Source organism: Watersipora subatra, chromosome 7 (assembly GCF_963576615.1).
Source record: "Watersipora subatra chromosome 7, tzWatSuba1.1, whole genome shotgun sequence".
In the NCBI taxonomy this organism is placed as follows: Eukaryota; Metazoa; Bryozoa; class Gymnolaemata; order Cheilostomatida; family Watersiporidae; genus Watersipora; species Watersipora subatra.
The window spans coordinates 60,672,035-60,689,097 of record NC_088714.1 but is presented as its reverse complement, the minus strand read 5'-3'; the positions used below and the strand labels follow the sequence as shown (position 1 = coordinate 60,689,097).

The 17,063-nt window shown below is 35.7% G+C and overlaps 1 protein-coding gene across 1 annotated transcript in view; it reads right to left on the bottom strand.

Annotated features, from left to right (window-relative positions):
• Positions 1-1,189: 1,189 nt before the first annotated feature.
• Positions 1,190-17,063, bottom strand: part of LOC137400941 (microtubule-associated protein 10-like) — a 34,572-nt gene continuing 18,698 nt past the window's right edge. The window contains exons 14-18 of the mRNA XM_068087279.1: positions 12,997-13,065; positions 11,975-12,119; positions 9,399-9,556; positions 2,789-2,932; positions 1,190-1,371 (exon numbers count right to left, since the gene is read on the bottom strand). Coding sequence (XP_067943380.1) covers positions 1,190-1,371; positions 2,789-2,932; positions 9,399-9,556; positions 11,975-12,119; positions 12,997-13,065 — 698 coding nt within the window. The remainder of the gene's footprint in view (positions 1,372-2,788; positions 2,933-9,398; positions 9,557-11,974; positions 12,120-12,996; positions 13,066-17,063) is intronic.

Genomic DNA, 17,063 nt, shown 5'->3' with positions numbered 1-17,063 from the left:
GATACGATGAATAGCACGGGCTTGCCGGGTTACGCGCGCAAGAATTTTCGCCACGCACATACAAAACAAAAACAGCATGTTGTTTTGTATGTGCGTGGCGAAAATCCTTGAGTGCGTGACCCGGCTAGCCCGTGACGAATAGTTTTCCGACGTTGATTCCGTGTTGAATCAACGTCGGAATGTTGAATGCTTAAAACGTTTTAAAAATGGTTGTAATTAAACGTATACGTTGTCTTAGCTAAAAAAAACTATTCATCGTTTGACCTAAACACAGAATACGTGTATGTTCAATAAGTATCCATTCAAAAAGCGTGAGTGATATACAATGTACCGTAAAACTTTTAATTGAACTGCCTCGGAGTGTTGCTCTTAACGAATCCCAGTTAAAGTAAGGTAATCTTTGCATAAACTTCAAGAAAAATCGGCAAAATTGATCGTGGGTAAAACGCTCAAAAGAAAAAGATGTCTTTTCTTTTGAGCATTTCAACAACGATCAAGTTTTGTCAATGTCAATCTAAAAAACGTCCTGGCAATAACATCACCTCAAACAACAAACCAATCTCAAATGATAGAAAAATCTCTATACTTTTTGATAAAAACGTTTTAAACTTTACATTAGAAGCATTTAATTTGAAGCAAGCCATTTGTGCCTTTGATTTATATTACAGTTTGCATATGTACATGTATCTACTAATAAATAAGTAAATACATGGACTTGTGACAGTGCTCTGATAACTTGAACGCTCTGATAATTCGAACACTTTTGCTCGGTCCCGTGAAGTTTGAGTTATCCATGTTTGACTGTATATAACTAGAGCGTTGGAATAGGTTGATGCCACTTATCTTTTTTCCAGATTGGTGTTTTTCTCTGGGGTCAATTATATTTATATAGTTATAACACTCTGCACTTTTTAGAGCGTAGAGCACTGATAGCAGTAGTCCTGACCACTAATCTATTATATAAGAGAACGTGAAATATACATTCATACTGCTGCTCAGTGTATTTATTCTTGTGGAGCAGTAAAAGGAACCAGCAGTTTCCTTAACACTATTTAATTTAACCTGGTCAGTGTGTCATTCGTCAAGTCTACTGTCTCTGTCTGCCGTCACACACCGTTGGCTGACGAGGTGGCAACCGACTAATGAATTTTCTCACCTTTGCAGGGGGATGTGTTATGCCTTCCGCAAATTACTGTACAGTAAATCGGTACTGAAGTAGCAAGCACATTTTGTAACGCATGTAGTCGAGAAGGGCAGAATGTGATGCTGGGTTTATATCGAAAGTTGTGAATGTAGCTTTGGAAACTCCAAATCGAAATGCTGCCGCTATTTTTGCATTACCAAATAGCCCCCAATAAATGGAACCGAGAGCTAGAGATGTCACACGACCGTGACCACAACTAATGACCTCATTACGTCAGTAAATGTGCGTTTGGATATTCTTAGCATCTTATAGTTGAATAAATTCTTTTCAGCATTTGCGCATTTTCTCAGTTAACTCAAATTGTATTAATAACTATTGTTATAAACATCTTAATATAATTTATTATTTGCATATAAAACTTTTATAGCTATATTTATATCTTTCACTTGGATATAACATTAAGTTTCACAAGTGACAGTACCATAAACATAACGCAGTGGGAAGTTTACAGATATGATTTTTAGACTACGCTTATTTTTTAATAAGTTGCGCCCCGAACTTTTAAACAAAACTTCAAGTTCACAGGTGTGACTTATACGTAAGGATTTGCGTGGAAGCTGCAGAAAAACACAATATTTTCTCATGAATATTTCAGGAATCTCATGACAAAAGAGTAATCATTATGACAAAAAGGGATGGCAAAAAAGATTCTACAATTAGTGAGAGTGAAGAGGCAGCTAAGATAATTGAAACAAAAAAATTCAAAACAAACATATCCCATCTAAAATAAAAAATAAAGATAAGTTATGTTAACTTGGAGCTCTCAGACTTCAAGTTAGACTACTGTAGCTCATGTCTATATGTCAACCTTGACCTACGCATCGTCTGCCACGCATATCACTAAGGCTACATTCCAATTCGCCTGCCGTTAACGTAATGCTAAGCCTACTTTCATTGATTATGACCTAATTTCATTAGTTTCTTCCATAAAAGTTACTTTTACATAATTTGACATGACGTATTTGTCTATATACATGTACAAGCGACTGAAATATTCGTAGTCAAGAGATTTGATAACAGAACGAATTAAATGAAACACAGTACATTTTTATAAATAAAAGCTTGTTTCGACTTACCAAGCTTAGACATGTGAAGCAAATAATGGAAATTAACTGCATAAGTCAAGGTTGATGAGTACTAATAGATTAGCCTATGTGACAGATAAAACATCTACTTAGTATAGAAATGATACAACATTAATTTTAGAATATACGTAAACAGGCAGGGCAAGTGGCAGTACTGAGCCAATTATGGCGGCATGCTAGAACTAAACCAACTAGTTTGCGTGTTTCATAAGTAAAACTTCACGTTAAAATACCTCAAATATTTATTTTTCGCGGAAAATTAAAAGAATTATGACTAAGATGATGGTGATAATAAGGATGTTGATATGGCCCATTAGAACATCACAGATAGAGCGGCAACATGAAAAGCAAAAGTTGAATAACTACATTTTAACACGAGTGAGTTGATGGGCACGCTGTGGAGCTGAGTGACATATAAAATGGAAGGTATGAGGAACTGCTACCCAAGTTACACAACTTTAACAGTGTCGAATACATATTAGTATAAGCTATGACTTACCCCGATGCGACTCTGAAGAACCCTGACTGCTTCTCATAAAGTCACGACCTTCAACTTCCTGCAAGTCCGGTGTTGGTAAGTGAATCTCGAGAGACCTCCTCGAGTCGGATTGGAAAGACTGCTCATGGAGAGTTGAGAGGTCGGCTGCAACGAGTGAGAGACAATATACGGTTCATGTGCGGTAAAGTGTACATCAATACATAGTTCGTGTGCGGTAAAGTGTACATCAATACATGGTTCGTGTGTAGTAAAGTGTACATCAATACATAGTTCGTGTGTAGTAGAGTGTACATCAATACACAGTTCATGTATAGTAGGTTGCACATCAATACATAGTTCATGTATAGTAGGGTGTACATCAATACATAGTTCATGTGTAGTAGGGTGTACATCAATACATAGTTCATGTGTACTAGGGTGTACATCAATACATAGTTCATGTATAGTAGGTTGCACATCAATACACAGTTCATGTGTAGTAGGGTGTACATCAATACATAGTTCATGTGTACTAGGGTGTACATCAATACAGTTTGTGTGTAGTAGGGTGTACATACTCTGTAATGGTCTCTAGCCGCTGTAGGGATCAGTCTGAAGAAATGAGGTAGATAATATACAATAGTGGGAACGTTATGGTGTAATATGCTTTATCATATCTTAGCATATAATATATTTAAATACATAATATATTACACCTATAATATGTTACATACGCAATACATATATACATATATATATATATATATATATATATATATATATATATATATATATATACTAGTTGAATGCTCGGGTAATAGGTCTGCAAATAAAATTAATTTTTCTCAACATACAATTTATTTTTATTTAACATATAATAAGTTACCATTCTAACTTTCAAGCTTCATATCACGAGAAAAATGTTTTGCGCAGGTCAAATAAATTAAAAAACCAACTATGAAAGGGTTTAAATGTAAATGTGAAATAATGAATGAGTAATAGCAAAATTAAGTCTGTTTTGCTATGGTTACAATAAAAGATGATTCGGTAATAATACAATTAATACGAACTGAGTAAAGAAAAAGCCTGAATATGTTGAATTAATAATAGCAATTCGTGCATAGAAGTGTGTGTATAAAAAAGGTTACTGTTCCAGCAAAAGCTATCCATCAAAACTTTGAATACAACGATACTAGTACCTCTTGATACTCGTACAAATCTAAAAATGAGATATTGTGCTGTCTTTGACCGAACTGAGAGAGAATTTAGAGGCTATTCCTACTTGAGATAATACAACTGTCTGTGTGAAAAGAATTGGCCTTGACCGTGGATTTAGCAATTGAACCTTACAAAAAACAGGAAATAGAAGTTCCCGAAAATACGAAATAGCATCATGTTTCATAGAGTTAAAAGAATTCATAGTTTAAATTAATACGCCATTTTAGGTGTGAAAACGGGATAAGGGTGTATATGTTATGTAGTAAGAGCTATGAATTGTAAGAGCTTTCGTAGTGTTGTGGCTAGAGAATTGGATTCCAAACCTGGGGTTGTAATCTTCGTGAATTCAAGTCTAGCTGAGTCCAATTCCAAGATTTTAATAGCAATAGCTGGACATACCAAACTACACACAGACAAACTTTGAGATTTATAAGATAAGATATATAATATATAGAGTATAATAAATAATAAAGCCTTTTAGCGAACTAGTCTGGCCGATGAAGTTTGAGTGGAAACAAACAAGAGGCAATACATAAGTACGTACATACGTACAAATATGCATACACATGAACTATATGTATGTACATACATATGAGTGTACATACGTAAAAATGAAAGCGTCACTGACAGCTTGCGTGTTATTGCAATATTAATTATATATACATACAAATAATGTTGCACCCTATTTTAGGCAGCCGAAACTTTGTAAAAAATATTGCAGCTCGAGAATATAACTATTTGCATTATTACAGATATAAAGTAATATAGTTGGAGACAAAGGAAAATATTTCAAAACTTTTTCACATCATTTTTAAAGCTAAAATTAAATGATCACCAAATCAAATTAGTGTTTTTAACTTCATTTTTAATATGACTAAATACATTGACTTCATTCTGAACATTATTTGCTATTTGAACACATGCATAAAATACATATATATATATATATACAGTCAAACATGGATAACTCGAACTTCACGGGACCGAGCAAAAGTGTTCGAATTATCAGAGCATTCAAGTTATCAGAGCACTGTCACAAGTCCATGTATATACTTATTTATTAGTAGAAACATGTACATATACGAACTATAATATATATCAAAAGCACAAATGGCTTGTTTCAAATTAAATGCTTCTAATGTAAAGTTTAAAACGTTTTTATCAAAAAGTATAGAGATTTTTCTATCACTTGAGATTGGTTTGTTGTTTGAGGTGATGTTATTGCCAGGACGTTTTTAGATTGACATTGGCAAAACTTGATCGTTGTTGAAATGCTCAAAAGAAAAGACATCTTTTTCTTTTGAGCGTTTTACCCACGATCAATTTTGCCGATTTTTCTTGAAGTTTATGCAAAGATTACCTCACTTTACCTTGCTTCCGAAGGGCGATCGCTAAGCGGATGTTTGGTATAAATAAAATTTCACCAAACCTATAGAAAATATTTTGCCGATGGTGGTAATAACGACGCTTATGAATTACGAAAAATTGAAGTTTACCTCTATGGCTTGGAATAAAGTGATTTTCTAAAGCAATAACAACCGTTTCGGTAGCCGTTGGGCAAAAAACAGTCCGAGTTAACAGTGTTGAGTTCGAGTTACCTATAGCAATTTATCATTACGTGGGAATGGACCAAAGAAACCGTTCGAATTAACCATGTGTTCGAGCTATCCATGGGCGAGTTATCCATGTTTGACTGTATATAAAACTAATATCCTAATATTGGTCTGAAAACTGCTCGAATTATGTTGAAATTTCATGGAATTACATATAATTCTATATTATATATGAGAAGAACTTATCAGCTATATCTCCACAAGTATAATAAGATTGTAGAACCTCTTAGACATGAGCTAATAATAGAAGACATTGCGTGTCAGAGTAGCGTTGCAGAGGCTACATCAGTGCTAAGAGAGGCAGATATTCAAACTCATCAGTTCATGTTAGTTGCATGATGTCAGAGCCTAAGTTACGATAAAGTAAACAATGCAAGCTGTTTTAAAATAATTACACTGTTTGTCGCAATTTAAAATGCTACTCACAAATACCTTATCTTCTCACATCTTTAAGACTTTTGCGGTTCGCATAAAGCCTTGAACTTGTTCCATAATAAATTTGTAAATATATAGCGAAACTATAAAAAGATTGGGTTGTAAAAGCCACCATCTCGCTTTTTATATCATAATTACTAATTTACATTTCATTATGTTTAATTAAATTTACGACGATTGCAATAGTACCATGCTAGAAAAGGGTCACATACAAATGGCACCAACAATAACATGTTACCAGGATATAGGAAGCGATATGAAAGCATCCACAGACAACTCCAAGATAGAACTACATACTCGAGATGAAGCGCAAAATAAAGCCTCTTACAACAATTATGGATACCATAGTTGTGAAGCAATACAGAAAAAAAATTGATAATGCAAAACAAAAAATCCTAATTATAAATGAACATTAACAACACCTTGAAACGAACAGGTTGTAAGTTCTTGTGGAAATTAAAAAAAGCTGAGAATTCTGTATGGGGGAAGCTTTTAAGCTGATATGGTTAAGCGCAACAAAGTTATTACTTGATGCGTGCAAAAAGTTGCAGTTGAGCAAAACAATACGATTAGGTAATGCAACATCCTTCCATAGTCTCCTGAGGGATGCCCTACATGCAGCTGGTATGAAGAATGAAGTACATGTGTCACATTCATATTTCAACAGTGAACCCTTGGCAATTTTATTCAGGATGGGTATGCCTCATTAACAGTGGATGCATCAGTAACAACCGCTACCCGAAACGGATGTATTTTGTTAACCTTTCAAGGTTATAATAACCAAATTCTTGCACCGCAACCAGTAAATTCAGCAAATGCTAAAGCTGTTATATTGAATTTGTCCACGGGTCATCATCTGATCAACAGAGCGATTAACATAAAAATAATTATCGCTGAAAGTAGCATGTAGATGATAACTCCAAAATGTTGAATACCTGTAGGCCCAAATAAATGCACCTCACCTTCCAGTCTACAATAGGTATTCAATAGATAATTTATTACTAAGTTTCCACACCAATTATAGTGTAACAACACCTCGGTGTGCTGGTGCGGAAGTGCTAGGTTGGGTTGACATATTTCCATACGACGCTATAGTAGAGCAATGGAAACATTTCGACTTTGTGTGATGTCCTTACGGGCAGGTTGTAGATGTAGATGTGTACCCTAGAACGCTTATGTATTCGCCTCATCTAACTTTCTCATTTTGGCGGAGTCATCCTCTCGCGAATATTTCATGAGCGAAACTAAACTATCATATCGAACGAGCGGAAACGCGGAATTAAATAGCTTTGTTCATTGATAGTCCAAGAAACAAATGGCAGCAAGCGATCAAATTGCATTATCGACCTCGCCCACACCATTCTATCTGCGGTTTACAATTACAAACTAGTCCCTGATTGAAGATTTTTTCTTACAAGCGAACTGGATCTGAGGAATCTAATCTGTCTGTTCCACTGCATTTATTTTCACATCACTATATTTTCGCACTCATCAGAGCCACGAAATTAAGTTGCAGCGAAATTTTACTCTGTATGCTACTCACGAAACTAAATACAGTAATACTTCAACTTACGAGTGCTCCAACATACGAGAAACTTGAGATACGAGCCAACTTTTAAGCAAGTGTTTGCACTAACATACGAGCCATGTTTGAGATACAAGCACGTGAGTCACTTGCCAAGTATGCCGGAGGTGTTTTATGAGAACAGCATCACTCTATACTTTTCAACTGCTCAGGTTATACTTTTGTATCGTGTTTTTTGGGTGCGATTTTCAGTGCAGAATTATGTGAATTAAAAGTACTGTGCGTTGACCGGAAGTTTGCCAGTAAAATGAAAAATAATGCAAAGAAAAAACGAATGATAACAGTTGATATTAAACGGGAAATTATTGAAAAATATGCGAATTATATATATATGCGGTATTGAGCTAGCTCAGCAATTTGACAGAAATACATCCACAAATTATTATCAAACAGAAGGATAATATTCAGGGCATTCAGTTCGCAAAAGGACTAACGATAGTTTATAAACGGCACAGCGATCTTCACGACCGCTGATGGAGAGACTGTTCAAACATTGGATAAAAGATAAACAATTGGCTGGTGACAGCATACTGAAACGATGCTATGTGAAAAGGCCGGGTGCTATCTATCAAAACTATAAAAATAGACATTCAGACAAGTTGGCTAGTGGTCGTGCATTAACCCTTTGTGACGACACCTGTGTTCGTCCTAATCGCAACATGTTGAAAGGGCGACAAAGGCAAACGTCCTTAGATAGGTTTATCTTAAAACGGCCGGTTGGTCGTGAAAGCGAAACAAAGGAAAAATTAGCTAACCCGCGAGAAACTTCAAACTATGAACGCCGAAGAAATTTTAATTACGTTAAGTCGAAAATGAAAGTTTGCTTTTAGGTTTGCTTCTAAGTTTGTCTGATAAGACATTGATAAAATCCAGATTTATCAAAGTCAACTGTCGTAATGAAGGATAACTTATATCTCCCTCCCTGGCAAATGCTAGCGTTAGCTGCTATTGTATGTATTTGATTTTACATTTTAATTAATCACATTTTTGCATGATTTTTTATTTGTTGCTTTTTGAAAGCATGTGGTAAGTTAGGACAATAACCAACATGTTCTTTCTGTTACAATATCTTGTTTTGAGCGTTTTATTTGCATTTTTTAGAGTATGGAAACCAATCAATATATATTTAATTGTTCTATATATAAATAAATTGCACCAACATGCGAGCAGATTAACATACGAGCTTAGTCTCGGAACGCATCAAGCTCGTAAGTTGAAGTATGACTGTACTAGCGAAATAAAAGTGTCCTAGGGTATGTACTTTGTAGATGATATAACAAAATTAATGTAACAATGTGAGATTAAAGACAAAATAAATATAGATGATCAGAAGACAAATTTGCCTTTTCTGGCGTAATGCGCCAGATAAGACACTAGTCAATCAACAGCTTCTGTTACTACTGCCTGCAAGGAGCCATGATACAACAACATATCCTGCTGTTTTAAGCAAAACAGATAGATTTGATGTTTCTACAACAAAAATTTCTGCATAAGAAGCAAGAGGAAAGCAAGACCTACGCACACATGTGATGCCGCTGGTTGCTAAGGCCTTTTACATGGCACAAAGACAGGGCTTTTTGTGACAGGGCAATTTTTCTATAGCACACAAAAATTTCTGTGTCACGGAAAAATGGTGCTTTTCGTTTCCGAACGGCGCCACTAAATCACGACCAAATGAAAGCGACACGGCTATTCCCATAAGGGCATTACGTTATCCCTGCATGAAAATTTAGTATCTCATGGATGCTCATAAGCTCACAGGCAATCTGAAAGGACTCACCTCCGTCTCTAGAAGTTCGATTACTAAGGGCACTGAGAGACCTGCGAGGAGTCAGAGAGGAATGCTTTGCTGGCAGTACTTTAGACATCGCAGGAGTTATAATCCGGGTAATGCCCAATTCCAGGTTAACCTCTTGACCTTGGGTCGTCACATCTAGCCTGTAGAGGTAAGCTATAAAGTTATCGCTGAATGAATGCTTTTACTATAGACATATTAACTATACTATATATTAAGTATAGTTAATATGTCTATGGCTTTTACAGACTCTAACAAACTCGTGGGTGTATGAAAATTCCAAACCTTTAGAGCCTTAGCTGAATAACAACATGTTGCAACCAAACATCAGCTATACAAATTTGCATAATCTGTATCACGGAGAACTCAAACAATCACTATGCCACACTAAAAATGGAACACTTTTCTAAAAGAAAAATGCAACACTGATTTTTGGAGTGCAATTGCTTGAGAAACAACTAATATGATGACCTTGATATAATGTTGCTCACCTAAAATGCCAATACCACAATGCAACGACCTTGACATGCTATTCACCAACGACAGCGATATGCAATTGATGATTATTTAATGACAATGACCAATCGAGTCAGTGGGTCAAAGCGAATAAAAACAAGGAATGACAAATCTTATTAATACTAAAACTAGTTATTGGCGAAAAAAATCTGTGATCAGACGATAAATTACAAGTAATCAGTAAAAATCTAAAACCAATCAGTTGATTGCAAAACAATTGCATAGCTGCATCCAGACAGATTATCAGAGATTAAGTGTATGGCAGGTGATGCCAGTGTAACAGGAAATTTACTGTTTAAATGCACAATTTTGTTGTCAGCGTTTTTAAACCGCAAACTCGCCTAGTCTGAACACTTGTAAAGAATGCGTAGACTATATTCTTCTAAGCCCTCTTAAACCTATGAAAGTAAAACATAAACCTTCACATCAACGCTGGAGTTTAGTTCAACCAGCATCCTAAGCTTTGCACAAACCACAACAAGAAATTATTTAAAAGCATCAACTAAACACCCTGAACCTTCAATTGGAGCGTAGAAGAGGAGATTAAGATGAAGTGGGGGCTATTGTCAATAATCGACACTTGAGATCTTAACACTGATGCCGGCTCTTGATTCTTAGAGCAAAGATTCGAAACTCAATTACATTGTACATGTATGTCCGGAAAATGAAAGCTTTTAAAATTCAAACCTGCTCTATATAATCTATGGAGCGTGAATTTATTTTTAATGTGTAAACGCAAAATATTAAGTGAGTTGATTTATTTGAACTGTCATGAAGATTAGCTGAAGAATTTTAAAGATGAAAATAATATTAGCTCTAATCCTGCAATCCCACGCAAACATAAATGATTTGAGATTCCTTGGCCGCACCTTGACACCATCACTAGCACGACAGCCAGACATAATCTTTATGATTTCATATTTTCTCCACACCTTCGCGGTAGACTAGCGGAAAAGAAAAACTTAGTCTAATCACATCTCACTTGAATAACTCTCAGGCTAAATATAGTAATCTATTGATTTATCTTCAGAGCTTAGAAGAGATTTAATAACTCCTTAATTGAATAATCTAACTATTAATCATATAAATGCTGAAGTTGCTCCTAGAAACAATTGATTTGACCTCATTTATCTATAGAGAGTGCATCAGGCAACCAAATCTTCTGTTCAGTCAACCAACCACCAGTACATTAGCCATATTAAGAGTCTCAAATGGACCCTAAATTATAATAGAATATTCACTCTGAGATGCCTTCAGCATTGCAGTTTCAGAATACAAACTCAGTTGGTGTTCCCTCCTTTCATTAGATCAAGGAGTGATAGTCGGAATTTTAACAGAGCATGTAAGCGAATGCCAATGTTTTTAAAATTTATGAATGTTTGATCAATGCACCATCAAGCCAAGATATGAAGGCGATAAGCCTTTCACATTGAATTGACTAGCTGGGTCTTTTTGGGATCTATATACGATAATTGATGAATGAAATACAGTAACTGTACGCGGCTGGAATTCCCAGTAAACAAACTGCACGTTATGTAAAGAAAATCTTTGCAATCATAATACACAAAAAGCTGTACTCGCCAATATTTAAGTCGTCTAGTGATCGGCAATTGCTTTGGGCCAACTGACCTATTGATATCCTATTTACAACTATCAGCTTTGTCGGTAGTTTATTTTAACCTTTACATTAGATGTTCCCGATTTTCGGAAAGAGATTTCCTTTACAAAATTACCATAGCGTCAACAAACAATACGGTGTCGAGTTTCTAATGCGACACAAGACAGGTTGCACTTCCTGAAGATGTACGTGAAAATTTGTCTATGGACTTGAGGTCTATTGACCCGCATGAACAATAGTCAAAGCTCCTTATAGCATTAGCGTAATTAAAAGGCTAGATACCTGATGATGACTCAGTTGATATTGCTGCCAAAGACAAGTAGGCAGAAATTATGTATTAGGTACAGTAATAAATTTATTTTGAGTTTTGAATTCCGCAGTAGATGTAAGTTACAATCGCGCCTGAGAAAGGAATGAGGTCACTGACCTGGGGGTACGCAGCGCTCTTTGATCTGCCACGTCTCTTTTTACCTCCGCAAGCTCTCTTGACAATCGACCCATCTCTGTTGACATGTCTAGGTTCTGCTGGCTAGTGTAAGAGCGGAAAGATCGAGGGCCATCCGCTCGCCTCCCTAACAACATGAAAGCATTAGCTTGACTGCACGTATTTGATAACCTTGATATGCGTATGATAGCCCAGTTATGCTTCATTATGTACGGACATAATGCTAAAAACTGTCCTTTGTGCGCTGATGAGATGAAAAGCAGTTGACTGGATACTATTTACTTCAGTCTCCATAATATTTTATGTAAGCATATAATTATGTAATATAATTATGTAATATAATTATGTAATGCAAAACTAAGATTTCTGAGTTTTAGAACAGCTCAAGATAAAAGGATTCTGCCTCTGCTAATTTTATAGCAATTTTATAATATAATATTATATCAACAAACTATTATGAACAAAATCAATATTGAAACAACATAATTTTGAACTATTGCAATAATTGCAATAGGGGCTCATATTAATGGACAGCGGCATGTAATATATTTCAATTCTTTAGCAATACGTTACTACAAAATTATGCATAATAAAACACCCACAATTATTTTGGTAATATATATATATATGTTATTTTGGTAAAGAGCATTAAGCTATCTTGAAAAATGTAAGAAAGAAATAGGACAGAAGAAAATGAGGTGATGATAATGTATTGCCACAGTAATAAATTGAACTAATACGTGATCTTGCTTGATTTATCCTACATGATACTTAAAAAGTGATCTAGGCTAATACTTCGCATTTGTCCTTGACATGTGTCAATGCTTGTGATATCACTCCAAAAATTGCTACTGGTTCAAAAGTAAAATGAAGCTGTCTGCCTGGCAATGCTTTTCAAACAGAGTTTATGGTAGTTTACTTAGATTTTTAAGAAGGCAAATTACAGAATTATCTAGGTTTGCTATAAGTACTAAGAGTTATTCTCTCCTGCAGAGACATCTCACCTTTTGGCATTCTCAGCTTCGTTGCCTTTTGATTGCGGTCAAGCACAACAGTTTGACCCGTAAGGGAGTCTACAATATACCAAGAGAAAAGTTGCAGTAGTCAAAGTTATGGGTTTTTGATGAGAGAACCTAACTCCCACTCAATGAGACAACACAAAATGAACAGAAATATTTAAAACAGGACAAAAACACTGTTCAGGAGCTAAAAGCTGGATGACTTGAGAGAGTCTGGGAAGACAACAAAAACAAGCCGAAGCAGAGGAGACAAAGACATGATATTCTAGAACTATATAGTGTATATATAGAAATCATATATAGAAATTACAATTTCAAATTTATGCTTATTATTATTAATTACCGAGGGAGAAGTAATGGAGAAGGAGAAAACGTGCAGAAGATGCTCAACGATTGATATATATGGACATTATGATATGTACCGTAAAACCTCTATTTGAACACCACCTTTATTTGAACGTCATCTCTATTAAACCGCCCTTTGGCATTCATTATGTTTGATCTTTTCGAACCCATAATAGAAAATGATCAATAGAAAAGTGTCCACAAAATGGCACTAATAATGGCTCGGTTACATCAATAACAATTCTTTCATTGCGTCTGTAGACGGTTTTAGTGACAATGTGTAGAAGATCGCTCGTGACAATCATCAGAACTAAACTCTGATTTGGAGTCACTAAAGTCTAAATTCAATCCACAAGGTGGTTTACAACGGTAATACAACCTAATCTGTAAACTTTTACAATCATCAGAACTAAACTCTGATTTGGAGTCACTAAAGTCTAAATTCAATCCACAAGGTGGTTTACAACGGTAATACAACCTAATCTGTAAACTTTCAAACATTCGGATGAACGATTAGATTCAATTAGAATACTATTCGGGAACAGCATGCGACGTAATAACAGCCATAATTATGGTGTATCAAAGTCCATTTTTCTAACTCCAAAGCTCTTCTAAGTTTTTCATCAAAACTTTGAAACCAATACCATCAAAATAAATAATAACTGTATCTGTCTAATATATTTTACTCAACGTAGTCCTTTGTTCAACTTGGTGTGATACTTGGACATATATGAAAAAAATGTTTAGCGCATAAGCTGAGGCCGACGGCATAAATGTTGCTCTGCCCGAATTAGAGTGCAAAATATTGGCGACATTAGCATCGCTCCGCCAGTGAAAGGTTTAAATTCATCTCCCCAAAATTCTGACCAGCTAGTCGAAAAATAAAGTGCCACCCTTTATTTGAATGTCACCTTTAACTGAACTCCGCTATTAGAAAATGGTTGAAAAATAAGGTGCCATAGTGCTCACATAGAGGTTTTACGGTATATGCATATATAGCCGGATACTTTGCACAGATGTAATACACACAAGTTTACCATTTTCATGCAAACAATAAAGAACTTTTGCTAAATACAAAAAAACTTTAACAACTTTGATTCAATCAAAGTCTTACTGAGTAAACTTCACGAAAAGGTTTGTCAGCGAAGGTAAAAAATACTTTTTAAACATATCAACTTATAATTTTTAAGAACCACAATGGAGAATCTAACATGGGGGTGCAGGTGTTAACCTGAGTGTAATCATATCTAATTAGTACTGCATGACTTAGTAGAGTCGATGTGCATAGCCAAAACAGACATCTATGCCAAACATTTGCTATGCATATGCCAGAGAGTCTAGCCATGACTTGACTGTGGTCCGACTTGTAGCATACTGTTTGAAGAACGGCTAGTTGTAACTAGAGAGTACCACATGAACTTGATACCCCGCAAGTTCGACAATGCACCAAAAATAACCTTACAATTGTCACCAAATTTGTAAGAAACAGATGTGCTATAGCAGTTATGGGCTGATCAGCATTAATTGCGCATCCAGTGAGTCCAATTTCTTCGGCCAATTCCATCCAAACTTCACACATATATGCCCATTGCCTTCTGCCAGGTTACGAAAAATATTTGGTTGCAAAACTTCATCTGGTTTTTGAGAACCAGCCTCTTATACACCGATCTGATTATAGAAACTTAAGAATTCACCTTCGCGTGTATCAAGGACAACTACCCTCAATGAACGTGTTCATGGATTGTTGTGAAAGCAATGTAGCAATTTGCATTAAAGTTCTACAAATGTGCTGTCAGCATCTGATTGAGAATGAAGGAAATATTAGACAATGCCGAGCTTAATGCTAGCATGTCATGGCACAGTTTGTTCAGACCGCAAAAGAAATGCTTTGCGTGACTGCAGAGAACTATCAAAAATGCTTCAAAATGTCGAACAAAAAGCACATTACGCGACAAACATCAAGTATCACTGAAGATAGCATTACCCTTAGCGACATCAACAGTAAACTTGATCTAACAAAAGAATGGATGGAGGATAAATTTAACGGCATATGTCAACAACTGGATCGTATTGGTAATCGTGTCACCGTCCTGGAAGATGAACAAAGGCAGCAAGCTAAAGCCTTGACGTACTATGGCGAAGAGATTGAAAGCATTAAAAAATCATTGTGCGACTTGCAGAAAGATTACTCTGACCTGCAACCATCTACTAGCTCGTTGACAAAGCTTTCTAAATCCATTCAACTCATAGAACAAGAAAAATTCAACAAATCACTTATTCTAGACGGAATTCCAGTAACAAATAAGGAAAATCTTCACGCTATTATTGAGAAACTTTCTGACAGCCTTGACCTTAGCTATAATGAACAAGACATTGACGGAATTTTCCGAACCAAACAGTCTGGTGAAAATCCTAAGAGAGCAATTATTATAAAATTCAACAAGATGTCTGCAAGAGATGCGTTCTATGATGGAAGAAAGAGTATGGTAAAAAAATCAATTACTACGAAGTCTCTGGGATATGAAAACTCAGACAAAATCTTCATCAATGAACAGCTGCCTAAAACAACACAGGAGCTGTTTTATAAAGTCAGATGTAAAAAAAGAGACTTAAATTATAAATATGCTTGGACCTATCATGGAAACATTTTCATGCGTAAAGAAAAAACTTCAGAAGCAATTAAAATTTCTTCCGACAAAGACCTGATAGACTTGAACTAATCATTTCCATAATTTAATGTGGTTTTTCTATTACTAGCGCAACTATACCAGGCTTCGACGATACACCTGATTTACTAAATATTCATCATAGCGCTTTGATCAAACCTAATGCATTGAAGAGCATAGTACTAAAAAACTCTATAAACATTCTGCATATAAACATTCGCAGCATTCATAACAAGTTTTCTGAATTTGAACTTTTTTTGGCTCATCTGAATGTTAACTTTTCTCTTATCGTTATATCAGAATCTTGGCTTGGTGAACATTCATATATTAACAAATTTATTTTAAAAAATTATCGATTGCTTTGCAGTTCACGGCCAAATGAAGGAGGTGGAGGAGTTTGCGTGTATGTGGCAGATGGTTTTGAGGCTAGAGTTTTGGCGGCTACACTGGCTGGGGCGGAAGCGGTGTTCGCGTCGGTGCATTCTTCGGGGCGCCGGATTTTCTCGGTGTTGGCAGTCTACAGGGCGCCCTCGGGCGCTCTGCCGTCTTTTCTGGAGGATCTCGGAGCTTTGATCCCCACATTACCACCGGACACAATAATTGTAGGTGACATTAATATCGATCTCGGTCCCGAAAATATTCTTGACATAAACTCATTCAATTATGAAAACTTGTTAACATCATATGGTTTTTGCAACACAATTTTAACTGCGACAAGACTAGGTAGTACCAAAAATAGCCTTATAGACCACATAGCAACTAACCGGGTTGACTCTAACATAAACTCTGCAACAATAGATTTTAATATTTCTGACCATCAACCAGTTTTTGCATCAATTGAGTTTAAAATCAAAATTCCCAAGCGTTCAAATTTATCCATTTTCATTATTGACTATGATCAGCTAGCAATCAAGCTTGCTGAACAAGATTGGCGGGCGATAATGGATTGCTCTGATGTTAACAAAAGCTTTGAATCCTTTTCTTTGTCGTTCCAAAATTTAATAAAAATAGCTGGGAAGAAAAAATTAATTTCCACAAATC